At 40.1% G+C, this 15,591-nt stretch overlaps 1 protein-coding gene across 1 annotated transcript in view; it reads left to right on the top strand.

Moving 5' to 3' along the window:
• LOC138197027 (calsyntenin-2-like) overlaps positions 1–15,591 on the top strand; it is a 271,940-nt gene that overhangs the window by 201,864 nt on the left and 54,485 nt on the right. The window contains exons 6-8 of the mRNA XM_069147486.1: positions 1,959–2,144; positions 4,408–4,665; positions 5,875–5,996. Of these exons, the coding sequence (XP_069003587.1) occupies positions 1,959–2,144; positions 4,408–4,665; positions 5,875–5,996 (566 nt within the window). The remainder of the gene's footprint in view (positions 1–1,958; positions 2,145–4,407; positions 4,666–5,874; positions 5,997–15,591) is intronic.

The raw sequence follows: 15,591 nt of genomic DNA, 5'->3' as shown, positions 1-15,591 counted from the left end.
GGTCCTTCTTATTTTCTGATGGTCCTTCTGAAAATAATCCCATAGATATTAGGCCTCAAAAAGCAGTATGTTTGGGGGCGTGTCTGTTTGATCGACTGGCCTGTAGGGCAGTCAGGTTTCCATTATAGGTGGGCGGGCGTTGTGTCCTCTGGTTTCCAAATCAGATTGAGTCAGATTCCCAAAACGTGACACTGACATGGTATCATTTAGTGTACTGATAGGTGTATATCATGCTTTAGCGAGATAACAGGTTGGATATGGGAGTGGTATTAATTTTCGACAGTCTTATCGACAGTAACTGTCAACAAATCTTTCTCTTAATGTGGCAAAACAGGAAAAAGATGCTTTTTTTTTCTCAAAGGAAGCTAAATTTACAGGCATCTATGGCAACGGTTTGTGGTGGTAGGAGAGAAAAGCCAATAGAGCAATAACTTTGCTGTAAATATAACCAAAATTTAAATCACTCTTCCTACATCACCATGGTTATCTACTATATCTGCGATGCTATCACACAAAACTGAAAAGCTATGGCAGCTTTGAGCTTTGAATGTGTGTCAGCAATCACTGCTGTTACCTCTGAAAAATTCCAGCAGCTTACCCATGAGCTGCTTCAAGTCAACACGGCTTGCTTTGAGCCATCAACCCCCAACGGGTACTGAAGATAAAGATGGGTAATCAACAAGTGAATGGAAATAGCCGTGAAATATCCAGTCTTCACAGTAACTGTGCACAGAAAGAAATGTGTGAGAGAACGATATAAGGAGCATTAATCAGCCAAGCCTTTCATGTTTGTCCTTTTTTTTTGTGCCCATGCATGATTTTTTTGTTCTTGTTTAGCATGCACCATTGTTTGTGCCTATTTTCATCACAGCTACTGACAATCCCATAGTAACAGTGCTACAGCAACCCACAGCAATTGCAGTCTGGAGGAGGTAAATTAACTACAAAACAGATGCAGTGTGTGTATGTGTCTGAGTGCGAGGTGGAGAGTGTGTGAGGAAGTGAACATGGCAGACTTAACAGGCTGGTGAGCAACAAAGAGCTGTTCCTCTTCTTCAGTCAGCTTGGCTTCATGCTCATGCCTCCAGCTCCGAGCCTGTGATGCACAATGGATGGACAGACAGATATATAACAGGATAGATGGACTGGAACTCATTTGTGTGTACGAGCAGGATGGTAGGGCTGGAATGGCTGAGTGTTGGGCGACCAATTAATCCTGAGGTGGTGTCATTTGCTGTTAAAGAGTTAGTTTAATCAGTGATGATGCAATGATGCTGCTGTGTGGCACAGGAAGGAAGGTAACTGCAGTGATAGGCATCTGACTGATCAATTGTCAGAAGTCTATGTTGACAGCATTCCAGATCTGCTGGATGCTTTGTTTTGAAACTGTGATAATGAGCAATATTGGATCATTGTAAACAAAACTCCTAAAAAAAACATTAAACGGGCAATGAATTTTGCTGTTCATTTTCTTGTTAACTCTGGGAGAGACTGCAGATGAACACAAATACACACCACAAAGGCTGGAAAAGAAAATGATGGGAAAAGCAAAAATAACTTCAGCACACAAAATAATAGCTTGCCCAGACAGAGAAATACAATTCACAGGACAGACAGTGACAGCATAATGACTATTGCCACTAATGCAGGTACTGCACTGCACTCCAACAACAATGCAGCAATTTCATTAGCCGGGTACATTCTGCCACAAGGATATTGAGTTGTGATGCCAGAAATACCAGTGACAGTTGGAAAAATTGGAAATTCTGTCTTGTTTTGATGGCATTATAAATGTACAAAACGAGGCAGAAGAAGCCAAAAGTAGGTTTGTGAAAATCAGATATTTTGACAATAATCAACATCCAGTTGGGGTTTCCACTCGGACGAACAGGCTCTGCGGTTTATTATATCCTTTCCACCATCTTTAACACTATCGCTCCATCTCACTCTCTTCTCAGGTTGGAATAAACGAGTGGACTATGAGCCAGGAACAGGCAGTAAGCAGCTCTTTCCCAAGATGCACCTGGAGACATGCGGTGGGCCTCTATCGTTGGTGAGGACCACGGTGGAGCTGCAGACCAGCCACATCGGGAAGGGCTGCGACCGGGAGACCTACTCGGAGAAATCTCTGCAGAAACTCTGTGGTGAGTTTTACACAAAGAAATTAAATTGGTGTTGTGTTTTCATAATCAATAATACTTTCTGTGTGACCAGAATGATAAAAAGCTTAGATTGAGTGAGAATCTTTCAAGCAGCAAATGCAAGGGAAAATCATGAAGACTGTTACTCTTCTGCAGAAATGGAGTGCAGCACAATAATGCACATGGAGCAGCAATAACTTTCATGAGTAAGAATTTCAAATTAAGTTGCTTGATCAACATCAGCACCTGTGTTACATGTCTTTTTGTGAGCACTGGTACATGCACATTTGACCATGGACCTGAAGTGGACATCAAATATATGGAAAGCACAAAGAAGTCACAGAAAGCCAAAACCAGCGTGTTGCTGCGGGCAAGAAACTCACAGGTCTTCAACAAACCCAAGTACCATCGATCCCCAGTTCAGGTTATTTTCTCTGAGATGCCTTAAAACCTCTGTGTTGGCAGTCTGACCCAACACAGACAAGGGGCATTCATTCCCGGTGAGTGTCAAAGAAAACCCAGCTGGTTGCTCCTGACCTGAAGCTTGTGACCTGAAGCTCCTTCTTCGGTCTTGAGAATAAGAGAGCAGTCTTGGAACTTTTTCATGGCACTTCTTAACACAGCAGCGAGACATGTGACTGTGAGGATGATGGTGGACGTGCAGAATATACAGTAAACGGCTGCTCAAACTAAAAGTTAAAGCAGTGAATTCAAAGTGAGCTCCGGCTAAAAGCATCATTGGAGTCCACGCTCTGTGCGCCATGGTCAGACAGGGCTTGAGGTCCCTTTTGCAACCCTTTTCAAATCAACATGTAAAAGCTCCCAGTCCGTGACGCGTTCTTATCTCCACTCGTGTCCCCGGTAAACCACTGCCCTAAATGAAGCCACCAGAGTGGCAAGTTAAAGCTGTGTCACTAATGATGTGACAGAGCGAGGGCATTAGCCGCCCCAGATGCAGCCACGCTTTCTCCTCAGTGACTGATGAGCAGCCGAGCCACCGTGTCAGTGCCCAGAGCGCCAACAAAGCAGCCAGGCCTACCCGGCTCCCCCCTCCCCGCCCACACCGCACTGCCAGCAGGGGGTCTGGAGTCATCATCTTTGACTAACGGCCTTCGCAACCCATATTCCAGTTCATCTGAATGCATAATACCCACTCCCTGCCGCCCCTGGCTCCCAGTCCATGCATGGTTTACCACTAAAGAGTCCTTTTCAGGGACCTCATAATCGTTATCTGATAGCAAATAGAGTAAATAAATTGCTTTTTTAAAGCACAATCAATTTGAGATAATGTACAAAGACGTCGGGCAGGCTGCAGCTGGGTGCTGGGGAAGTCAATGCATTTTTATTTACTGAGGGAATCTAATTACTGGAGTCAGAAAATTGACGGTTCCATAAGCACGATGCAGAGAAAAAACAGAGCTTCACAGACGGGAGAAAAACATGAGTTAATGTGCTAATGTTGTGTTATCAGCAGATATTAACAATTGTTTGCTTGGACGGGGGAGACGCGGTTATTTCCGATGCTGCAAATTTTTCTCACAATAGCTTTGATTCATTACCATCTGTAAGCTGCTACAAATGACTTATTAATGTATTTTAAAAGCATCAAATGCATTTTTTTTTTTTACCATCACATAGAAAGGCAAAATATATCGGTGTCAAAGAGGAAGGTGAGCAATATGGCCAACATAAAGGTTGTCAACGTGACATCTGGAAAACCAAGATTGTACTGCACTCAACCTCTTGAGGTTATGTGTCACAGGAATGATGGAGCTGCTTTTAAAGGGAAGAAGAGAAAGGGAGCAGGGAGACTCAACGCAACGCAGTCATGATTGGTGTGTTTGTCAGGATGTGTGTGGATCATATAAGAAAAGTGTCAGCAGTGAACAATTCATGTGATCGGCACACAGTTGTCCTTCTCACCAAGCCTTTGCTGTGTCTTTTCTCTTCGTGTAACCACGGTGCTCGGTCAATATGTCCTCTTTGTTTCCACAGAGGCACATTTTAGCAGTGAGCTATGGTCTGAATTTATGGACGGTGACTCACATATTTTTTTCTTTTGAAAGTTAGTTTCATTTGCCATGAATCAATACCCACATCCTCTATCCATCTCGGCCCATTGATTACATATTAAGCCCTGCCATCTGCCTCACTCATAAGTAATCATAGCCAAGGTTACGGCAATATACACTGCATTTAAGCCATGATCATTATTGACGGATCTCCTGTCGCACCTATTCTTTGTTCCCACGGCGATGACCCACAGGTGCCTCATCGGGCAGCACCGACCTTCTCCCTGCCCCCAGCTCTGCCACCAATTGGACAGCTACCCTGGTGTCTGACAGTGGGAGGGACAGCGACTTGATCTTCAGGTTTGATGGTCATCAGGCGGCAAAAATCCCGGACTGGGTGGTGCCCCAGAATCTGACAGATCAGTTCACCATAGCAACGTGGATGAAGCACGGGCCCAGTCCCGGGCTCAGAGCCGAGAAGGAGACGCTACTCTGTAACTCTGACAAGACCGGTAAGTCATCTGTCATCTCTGAACTTTCTTGTCAACACATCCCAAGAGAAGACCAGAACTTACAATGAACTGATTCTACCTGTCTATGTGTCCAAAGATTGATAATTCGTCACAGATCTCCACTGATGTCCAAAACCAGTTAAACACACGAGTGAGACACATCATTGTACTGGATGACACGTCGTCCTTCATGGATCTTGGACATTACTGTATATTTTTTTTGTCTTCCTGCTGGAAATGTTCACTAAAATATGTCTATTAATCCACGGCTGAAAATAATCCCCAACAAAGGCTCTATTTACTCATGTGTGAGTAACATTTACTAAAAACCACAGTTCCCTATTTTTAAGAAAAGATGCGCATCTTAAGTTACAGCTAATGGGCTTGAGGTCGAGAGCCACAAACACCACAAAGAGTATGAAATTTAAGAAATAAACCATAACTACATTATTTGGCTTTTTTCAATGGATTTTCTGACAAGAAGAAATTTGTATAACTTATGCTTCAAAACTACATAAATGAGTTCCCACTAATATGGTGCATCTGAAATTATCAGAATAACTCAAATCAGGCTGTGATTCAGTCAGGTAATAAGACCACAAACCCCATGAGTGAATGAGTTGATGCTGACTAATTTGAGGTTTTAGCACAGTGTATCCTGGTGGTCAGCTGGCAAGGAAAACTATGGAAACTGTGGAATCAGGTAGTCAGGAGGGATGCAGAAGAATACACTGACTACAACATCAATGGGTTGTGGGACAGCGAAGGCCACGAAGACTAGCAATAGTCTTAATTTGTGTTCCTGCCAAATTCAATGGCAGTAGTGGCAGAATGGTGTTTAGCTGCTGTGTTATCATCTCCCTCTTTTGTATTTTATACATGATACTCACAGTACATTATCCTAAATTGGATTTTGGGGGAAATGTCTGTTTAATTAGTTTTACACTGAACAAAGTTAGAAGCCCTGCAGTACTCCAGCTGAACAAATCCAGCAACATTACCCAAGAAGAATACTTTGTTTTAAAAGTTACAGTGGGAAATTGCAGTGAATGTCTGTCTGCAGCTGGCCTCCTTTAGAAAAGTACTGCTGTCCAAGTTTTGTGTAGTTTCGTACATGCACATGTCAGACTAGCTTTACCTGACAGTACCTCAGTAGTCATGTTGATCTGGTCCCCGTGGTGACTACTCCTCTTTCTCCTCCTCTTATAGAGATGAATCGTCATCACTACTCGCTGTATGTCCATAACTGCCGCCTGGTGTTTCTGCTGAGGAGAGACTTCACTCAGGTGGACACCTTCAGACCGGCCGAGTTCCACTGGAAACTGGATCAGGTAAGGCGCTGATGTTACGACAGACAGGGGAACTTTTCTTCTGAGTGTGTCCTCAGCCCACCTTGATCTGCAGGTTGTAAATCAATCTCATGGAGAGCCTCTAGCCTGGATTAAACTTGCATTAAACATCCAGTGCGATTTTTTTTTTCTTGGGTTTATCCACATTGGTCTATCTTTTGCACTAATAATATAAGACTCCTTATGAGACATTGGAGTTCATTGACATTAGTGTCATAAGGTTGATAAGGGAGCAGGAACTACTGGTACGGTTGCACATCATTCACCATTGATCATAAAACGCTTTACACACCCACAGTTTTGAGTGTGTAAACAGTAATTTCTATGCATTTCTAATTAGCGCCTGGCTACAGTCCTCCTATAATAGAAAAAAAAACAGCCTAATATTTAATTAACCCCAATTAATTTGAAGCACTCGAATACGACTTAATAACCATGCAACATTTTAATGAATTTAGTGACTCTCCAATAAATATTGTCATGGATATTACATCTAGAGCTGTTTCATTTTCTTTCTTTCTCTGCTCTGCCGTTTCATATTTCTCTTTGGAGTCACATACTTCCAGAGATAAATCAGTGTTTCCTGACATGAGATCAGACATGTTTATATAAGAATGCCAAGACTGTAACTGTTGTAGCAAAACAGCCCAAAAATATCACTTCAACTTTAATCCACTGATCTGTTGGTTATTTTTTTTTATCAATAATTTTATTTTTATTTAAAACAGGGTTCATTGTAAGTAAAGCTAGAAAATCCACAAACATATCTTTGAGTAAAGGATACTTGAACAAACACACGTAGTAAACGCAGGCAGAAATAAGATCGCTCCTGGTCGTACTTGTGTGAGTTGATGTGGTGAGGTGTAGCGAGCATCAGCTGTCTGTTTGTTGAGGATGCCGTCTTCGAGTCAGACGGGTCACCTCGACTCTCAAGACCCCACGCTCACCCAGGGAGGACATTTGATTCAGGACAGAGACACACAGCTGAGCCTGGACATCCAGATGCAGCACCCTGGGCTAATTTGATCAGACAGATCACTGGTCTTGATTGGGGAGAGAGCATGAAAGAGGTCGTCCATCAGCTTCCTAATAGAACATGGTGTGTGTGTGTGTGTGAGGCATCGTCTGGAGGAGTCTCAGAGTATCAGTCACTTGGTCTATTTTCTCATCCAGCTCCACATTTTTTCTTTTTGTTTTTCGTTTTGTTTGTGCTACTTTTTAAACATCCGCCCTCTGAAGATGAATCAACATCACAAACCCTGCTGATTCCTGTCACCATGAAAATGTTTGCCTCATCAGTCAAAAGACTTCTCTTTTCTTTACCAAAGGATATTTTGAAAATGACTTTTTATAGCATTCATCGCCATAGCCACTACTAATGACATTTAGATCACGTTCAAAGTACTTTTTTAGGCAATTTAGCGGTTTTAGAAGCTGAGAAAAAGTTTAACAAGAGGAAAACTTAACATGGTGGGGATTAAATGCACTGAATACTTTATATTTAAAATATTTAAATTTGACTGCTTTTGGTCGAGTTAACAAGATGATTATTGTTTGTGTACATTACTGACCTGGTTTGTAAGCTACTGCCAGGAATAAATAAACTTTCTGGTCTGTAGTTTTGAAAAGATGTCTGGCAGTATTTATAAAGCAGCATGAAAACCTGCATTTTAAGGAGTGAAATTTAACAAAAATACTTCAGAGTCAACTAAATAAGTTTATTCAAGTAAGAAAAGGTTTAAAGGTCGTTTCAATGTATTTCTCCTATAATTTGATGTATAATTTGGTCGGTGGTTCCCTGGAGTTGAGCTGAGTCTTTAAAAACGTTCCTTTGTTTGTCTCTTTCTCAGGTGCGGCAGTGACGGAAAAAGTTCCATGCAGCAAGTTGAGGACTTGCACAATCCAAGCAAAAAAAATCATTCAAATTTATTGTTTGTCAAATTAACCCTCGTGTTGTCCTCGGGTCAAAATGACCCGCAGCTGTGTTCAACCAAGTTCTATTTTATTTCTATATTTTTATATTTTTTGGGATCATTGGTCATCATTCTTTAAAGAAACCCTCACAGCCTCCTTGTCACTAATGATCTGAAAAAATGTGAAAATAAAATAGAACTTGGTTGAACACAGCTGCAGGTCATTTTGACCCGAGGACAACACAAGGTTTAAGTGCAGGGCTGTAACAGACGGTGGAAACAATGTGCAAGTGTGCAAAAGTGCAAATGTTCTTTTCCCACCACCTGAACATCCCGGCAATAAATTTGATATAAATATTTACTATCAAGATTTAAGTCTGATTTATTTTTTTGTTCTCAGTTTGTGAGTCCTCACCTTGCTGCAGAGCTATAATTTGGTTAACATAAGCATTAACAAGTTAGCATTGTCATTGCTAAACTAACAAGAGCATGATAAACTTCGTACTACTCATGTGCATTAGCATTGTCATTGTGACCATGTTAGTGTTAGCGTTTAGCTCAACGCAATAATATAGTATAAGTATTATATATAACACTCGTCACGGTGTTGCTTTGAGCTAATTAAATGCTGATGCTTACATGGTCACAATGACGCTGCTAACCCACATAGGTGCAGCATGTACAATGTTTATGATGATAATCTTAGTTTAACATGTTATGTGGCTAACAGTTGCAAAAAGCTCTAACTAACCAAAGCCCAATGAGGCTGATGTGATAGAAAATAGCCTCACAGATCCATCAAGATAATGCAGCCTGCATGCAGAGTTGAATATATGCTACAGAAGCAATTGTATTTTTTTATGTGCTCGCATATATGGTAATTCTAGTGTCGTACAGTGTAATTTACTTATAAAATGCAACACATTCTCACCTTTAAGTTGGTTTTCTCGCCATTTTTGGTGAAATTTATCTTACATAAATGAATTTGGTAGATTAGGATGAGAGTTTTTTTCTGTGGTTAATTTTAAGATGAACACAGTTAATTCCATAGCTTGTCTAAATTATATTAATTTATTTTGCTTTACTCTCGGCTAACTCTCAGCAATGACATACATCTCTGTAACAGGCAGCACAATTAAACGAGCCTTTTCATGAGCACTTTTAAAATTCCATCTTTCTTATTTCCTCTCTCATCTTTCGCCCTCTTCCTAATAGTTGCCTCTGAAACTCGGGGCATGAAAAGAAACTTTCATTAAGTCGCTATCTCCCCTCGCCTTGTCGCCACTTCCTCCTCCTCTGCTAATGTCTTTTTAACAAAATGAACTTCTGAATACCTCCAACCCCCAACACTCTTCCAAAGAGGAATCTCCTCCTCTCCCTACATTGGTTTATCACAGAAGTCCAATTCATTTCTCATATAATCCAATCAGGCATTGCGAGCTGCTACATAATGACTGTAATGGAGATGGTTGCAGATATTACTTTTACCTGCTGAAAAAAAAAGTGTACTATCTGTTAATAACAGACACAGTAGTTTGAGGCAGTGGTGCTTTATGCACATCGGCCTATTGTGTTCAGTGTGAATCAGTATTTTTAGGCTTTGCTGTGTGTGCTGGGTGCATTGTTGGAAGATGAGGCCTGATGTTTTTATTGACTTCATTGAAAAGCTTTGCATTGAGCTTGTCTTCAACATGTCTTTTGTGCACAGTGTCATATTCTTTAAATGCTGATCTAAATTCAAGCATCTCAAAGAAAGGGGACTGTCAATCTTGAAGATGTTTTCTGCATGAGGCGGTACTGAATGAACCACTGCAAGTGTTATAAACTATGTAGAAAATTGGATCGGGTGTGCGGAGTCTAAAAAAAAGTAGCTTTTAGTACTTTTGTGAGACCAGGAAAAGAAAGAGTGCCTCGCATACCCAGACTCAGACTGAAGGCTTTATCGTTCCAGTGATCTCAAGAAATAAAACTCTTTTGAATAAAATCAGCCAAGCCTTTTAAAGCTATTTACTTTTTATAAGGTGTTAAATGCCTGCTTTACAGACTCGACCAAATTTTATTTGAAGGATGGACGGCCGCTGTTGGTATGATTTCTCAAGAACAACCCATCAGATGTTATTTGTCATTGTTATTTTAAAGCAAAATACCTTAATCCCTGAAGTCCAAAGCTATTTTTCAAAATATGCACCTAAAAAATAGAAACTAAATTTAGTCAGTAAAAGTTCCAGAATTGTAAGAGCAATATTAATCTTGAGCTTTATAAATCAAAGACACTTGTGAGAATATTGAAGTACAAGAAGTCTCTTTGTCCTGATCATCATGTTAGTGAGATTTTAAAAACTCTATTTTAAATTGACATTTGTACATGACCTTAATTAAAACTGTAAATTAGACAGTAAAAAACAGTGGTGTTACTGAACTTCTTCAAAAACTTCTCAACTATGACTCTATCAACAAAAATAACACATAAATGCGCTGCATCCATTTCACTCATACATTAGTTGCGTTTAATAACAACAGCCTGTTGTTAACAAAAACTCCTTTTTTTCCTGTTTTTTAGAGGTAGAGTCTTTATTTTCATAATTATGGCTGAATATGTTTCATGCTAACTTTGCCCTCGCTACAGATGTTCAAGAACCCCAAGCAACACAATGTTATGTACATTCGGAGAAGCAAGGAAAATCTCCTAAAGCTGTAACACAAACTTAAATTTTTGCATAAATTATTGTGTAGGCGTTGACAATTTGACTCTAAGGGTGGTTGTCAATTTAGTGTGTATGGATAAGGACTGGCAAACAACTGATGATTTGTTTACATTTGGAGTTGTGACTCATTCACTTTTAATTGGTTTTCTTCATATTCAAAGACAATTCACATACAAGGAGTTAAATCAAGAGGAAAGGTAAACACTCCAAATAGAAAAGCAGCTGGAGGACTTTCCTGCAAGAATCTGATTGTGTTCCTGAATTCACTGATCTCCTTTGCCTATTTTTTTAGAGAAGCTTCATTGTCAAGGATTGGAGTTGTGACAACACATTTTGAAAATCTACAAGCTGTGTAGTTGTGTAACTACAGAAAGTTTGCGGCTCTTATAATGATTACTCAGCTTTACTCAGCTGGAGACAGTTTTTCACCTTCCAAAAAAATCAACTGGAACAAAAGACAAAAGCCAGCTGCACCAAACTGTCAGCTTTTCCCACCGTAAACAACCACAATTACAGACACCACCATTACAGTACTTTAAGTCTTTTAGGAATAGCAACTTTAAAAGCATGACATGGTTCTTCTTTCATTTTTTTGCAGGTGGCTCTGTAAATTGCGAGTTAGCTAACCAAACACTTACTTTGGTTAGGTACCTCGTAAGTAGATTCAATACAGTCGGAAAAAGTTGCTAATCGCTAATTGCTCATTTTGCCCTTGCAAGAACATAAATGAGGTCTCATAATTTCAAGTAATAAGGTAACCTTTACAACATTTAACTTTGTGATCCAAAGACAACACCCTTAACAGTCATTTGTATTGGTAAATCACTGACATGACCACTTTTGGGTCTGTTGCCTCATTTTGAGCCACTGTGCAGAGGCTCATGAAATTGCGGATGGGATCTGTGTGTGGCCCATCAGGACCATAAAAGGTAGAGTTTCTTTTTGAAGTTGCTGAATATTAACCACCAGTGGAGTTTCATTGCTTTCATGTTTCCGTAGAGTTTGATGATGTGACCCACGTAGAGAGCTAAATGGAAGTGCTCGCTGTACAGTTAGAACAAAGGTCGCATTGTGTCGTTGCCTGACAGGGTGGAGGGGCTTCGGTGGAGAAAATCAATGAGAAGTCACTGCGAGCCTTTCAGCTGGCAAAAAGAAAAACCGACTGTGATAATTGAGATCTAAATTATGTTTCCACCAGGAGTCTAAATTGAATGTGGAAAGGACATTATTATCTCCAGTCACCCTGTGGAAAACACTTGTTTTTTGTTTTTTTTATAGAAAGCAATCAAGCAAATACTCAGGGGGTGACTTGCTGTGATTTCACAGGTGGACAGCAGTGGGAAATATGAAATGCAATCCGTGACCATTGTGGTGTCTGATACATACTGTATGTCAGGAAGGTTAAGCAAGTGATGCAGCGACAGAAGATGCACATTTTTACATTAAATAGTATATTATCTCGTGTACAGCTGGTTCATTAGTGCCATTTAGAAAACCTACATTGGTACAGAGTGTATTCTGGATAATAGATCCATTCATAAGTCAGACTTTTAAAAGTTTGGCCCTTGGCATGGAAATATTATCCTGTCAGAGTCTTGTAAGTTTGACACCACAGTGGATTGTTTGTAAAGACATTTGAGGTCTCTGGAGCGTTATTAACAGTGACTCGATTAACAATTGACTTTTTTGGTTTTCCAATTCTCTGAACTAATTCTTTTAAATATGTTAAATGGTATATTACCCCATCATGGAGAGGCTTTTGTCCAAATTAGGAAAATGCTTTTTCGAAAGACTTTGCATTTATTAGCTTCACTTACAAATGTTATCATCTGAAACTAGACTTGATATCCATTTGGGCACCAGACACCCAGATAGAAATGGTGCAATGTTATTGTAGCGTTTTCCTACAATGTTCTTATCAAACATTGTAATGTAACAAAACTAGAGATAGATTTGAAAAGAGATATTTGAAGAATGTCATCGCAAACCATCTGTATAATGTTTCCAAAGCACATTATCCTACTCTACAATTATAACATTCTGGAAACATTAGAAAAAAATGTTGCGACAATGTTATGAAAAACATTTTAAGGACAAAATATTTTTAGGATGTTTCAGTTATTCTACCTTTAAGAAGAATATTGTAAAAACAGAAAAACCCTCCCACTGTAAACATAACCAGAACTTTACATGTTATTCTCAGAATTATTTTACTACTAAGAAATTCTAGCTGGGAAACATCTTCAGGTTCACTGTTTTGCACTTACTTTGTATTAATCTAATTGAGAGCAAATTTGTTTGAAAATAACAAAGTTAATGATTGCAGCCTGGAGGCAATACCTGCATTATTGTGAAATCTCAAAGGCCCTAAATTAAAATGCAGAATTTTATTATTGTAGTCTGACATGTGCATTTAAACAAACTATTTTTTTCCGAATGTATAAAATACAAACTCCAAACAAAAGAGACAGGCATGAGGACACCAGAGTCTGTCTGTGAATTAATCTGACCCTGGAAATGACCGTTTCTATTACTTCTGCTGGGTACATCTACTGGTGGCTGGTCACATATTCTATAATATGAAGATCATTGACCACACCATGAAAGTAAATAAAGGTTTATGACACCATTTCAAGCTCCCTTTCCCATCTTCACAGGGGCATAAAAGCCAGCAAGCAAATTTCAAAGTGTGTGTGCTTGCATCTATTGTGCGCATCAGCCATGTCTGAATGTATGCTCAGTCATGGCAATAAAAGATTGAGAATAACATTTTGTTTGTTGTGAACCACTTGCCATGATCTCCCCCTCCAGTTGCCTCCTAACTGGTCCAGGCTCATTGTCAAAACACACATCTCCCGAGCACAATTTGAACAGCGAGCATCTGGCATTTTCAAATTGTTGATGTGCTGCTGTTGACTGCTGTCATCAGAAACTCCTTGTTAGCACAGTATTTGATGTTTAGGGACCACCCTACCTGACGAGGCTGTGAAATTATGTTGTTTCATATTATAAAGTCTGGGGAGAAAAAAAAAAAAAAAAGAGATGTTTCTTCTTTCTTTCCAGAAAACCGTGGACATAAGCCTCACTCAGAGAGGAAGTAGATTCTGAGAGAGCGAAGTCTCACACAGCTTTCATACACACTGGTGTCCTCTCAGGCTCAGACCCGCTACGACAAGAACAAACCATTACCGCAGGCTCGAATAATGGCGCGTGCAGCTGTCTCCCATTTTGTACCAAATTAACGTGCAAATGAGAGTGGTGCAATTTTAAACCACAGGCACTGCATCGCACAGATGTGTGAAATAAGATCCACTGTTTTGTAAATGTTTAGATTTTAACATTTAGCTGACTGATTTACAATAAGTAGATCCACAGTAATTCATGTTTGTGTTGTCTGTTTTTTAATAATCTTTATCCTTAAACATGAAGCAACAATCAAAAAACAAAGAGGGGGTGTTTGTATATTTCCGTTAGCTTAAAAGCTAACCAATGTGTTTAATATAGGCAGTGATTGAAAAGAGGGCAGAAAAACCCTCGTGCAAACATTTAGCAGGTCTCTCTGTCTCTTCCCTCATCTGTGTTGCTATTTTCCCTTCTTTCTGTAAGACACACACATTCACACACCGCATTTCTCTCCTCATGGGAGGGGTCATGTTGAATGATAGATGACTCTGACTAAAGAGCCCGCTAAATTTAGAGCTCCACTGCACCAACGGGCTCCAAAGAGCTTGATGGGCACACACACACACACACACACACACACACACACACACACACACACACACTGACACAGGTTTGTCAAACATCTTCCTGACTGTTTAACGTCCATGCAGACTTTTGCCTCAAACAGATTCAATCCTGATTCTTGTGTTGTCCGTCCACCTTCTGCCCTCGTTGCTGCACACAAAATATAACGCTCCCCTTCTTTTCTCAAGCCCCTACAGGTGTTTTACCGGCGTGTGTGTGTGTGTGTGTGTGTGTGTGTGTGTGTGTGTGTGTGTGTGTGTGTGTGTGTGTGTGTGCAGTTCTTCTGTGTGAAAATCCCTCTGAAATTCATCTGTTGCCACAATCTCCATTCCCTCACACAGCACGTATCCACATTAAAACAGTGGATTATTTTGAATAGCAGCCCCTGGAATTTTGATGTTGATTGGCAGTCATGCAGATGGCCTTGTTTGTATTCAGTTAGAGGATGTTATTGACAGGAGGAATCAATAACCATGGAAAGATGAAGGGGTAGAGACAGAGGACGGAGAAAGAAAAAGGAATGATAAAAGAGATGGAAAAGGTAGATGGACGAGAAAAACACCTCGGGGGACAAAGATCGACAGAAAAATAGGGGAAGAGAAGAAAGATGGAGGCAGAAGAAAAACTAAATGTCAGAAATGGCTTCCTACTGGGACACACACACGCCAATATACAATGTTTAACATACTGAGGGAAATGGCTGGGAGAAATAGACTAAGCAATAGATATCACTCAAACTGTCCAATTTGGTGAGCAACAAACACACACAGGATGATAGACAGATGTGAGATCCACGCAGTCACACACTATACAAGGAGACAAAATAATATGCAAAATAATAACTTAATAAATAAAATTGGAGAAGGCAGGTTTTGTCTCTGCAATCCTCTCAGTATGATATCACTCATTCATCACTGACAGCATCATCATATTCTGCCGAGGCATCTCTCAACCTCCGCCATCACGCTCTGCTTCTCAAATGAAATCAGCCTTTATTACAAACACACTTTCTGAAAGCCAGTTCCATGTAGTTTTCCATTATTTTTATTTCTTTCACATCCCAGCATCCAGGGATAATATCCCCTCCTCTTTTATGAGAGTGGGACGGACTGTAGGTCTTAGATAGTTGGAAACAGTGCTGGAGAGGCCACTAAATGACAGAGTGGAAGAGCAATGGCTTTTATTACCTCTGGGATGGAGTGAGTGAGTGAG

This window comes from Embiotoca jacksoni, unplaced genomic scaffold, assembly GCF_022577435.1.
Source record: "Embiotoca jacksoni isolate LCO1_2020_lvr unplaced genomic scaffold, fEmbJac1.0.p SCAF_14, whole genome shotgun sequence".
Lineage (NCBI taxonomy): Eukaryota > Metazoa > Chordata > Actinopteri > Embiotocidae > Embiotoca > Embiotoca jacksoni.
This window is presented reverse-complemented; position numbering and strand designations above follow the sequence as displayed.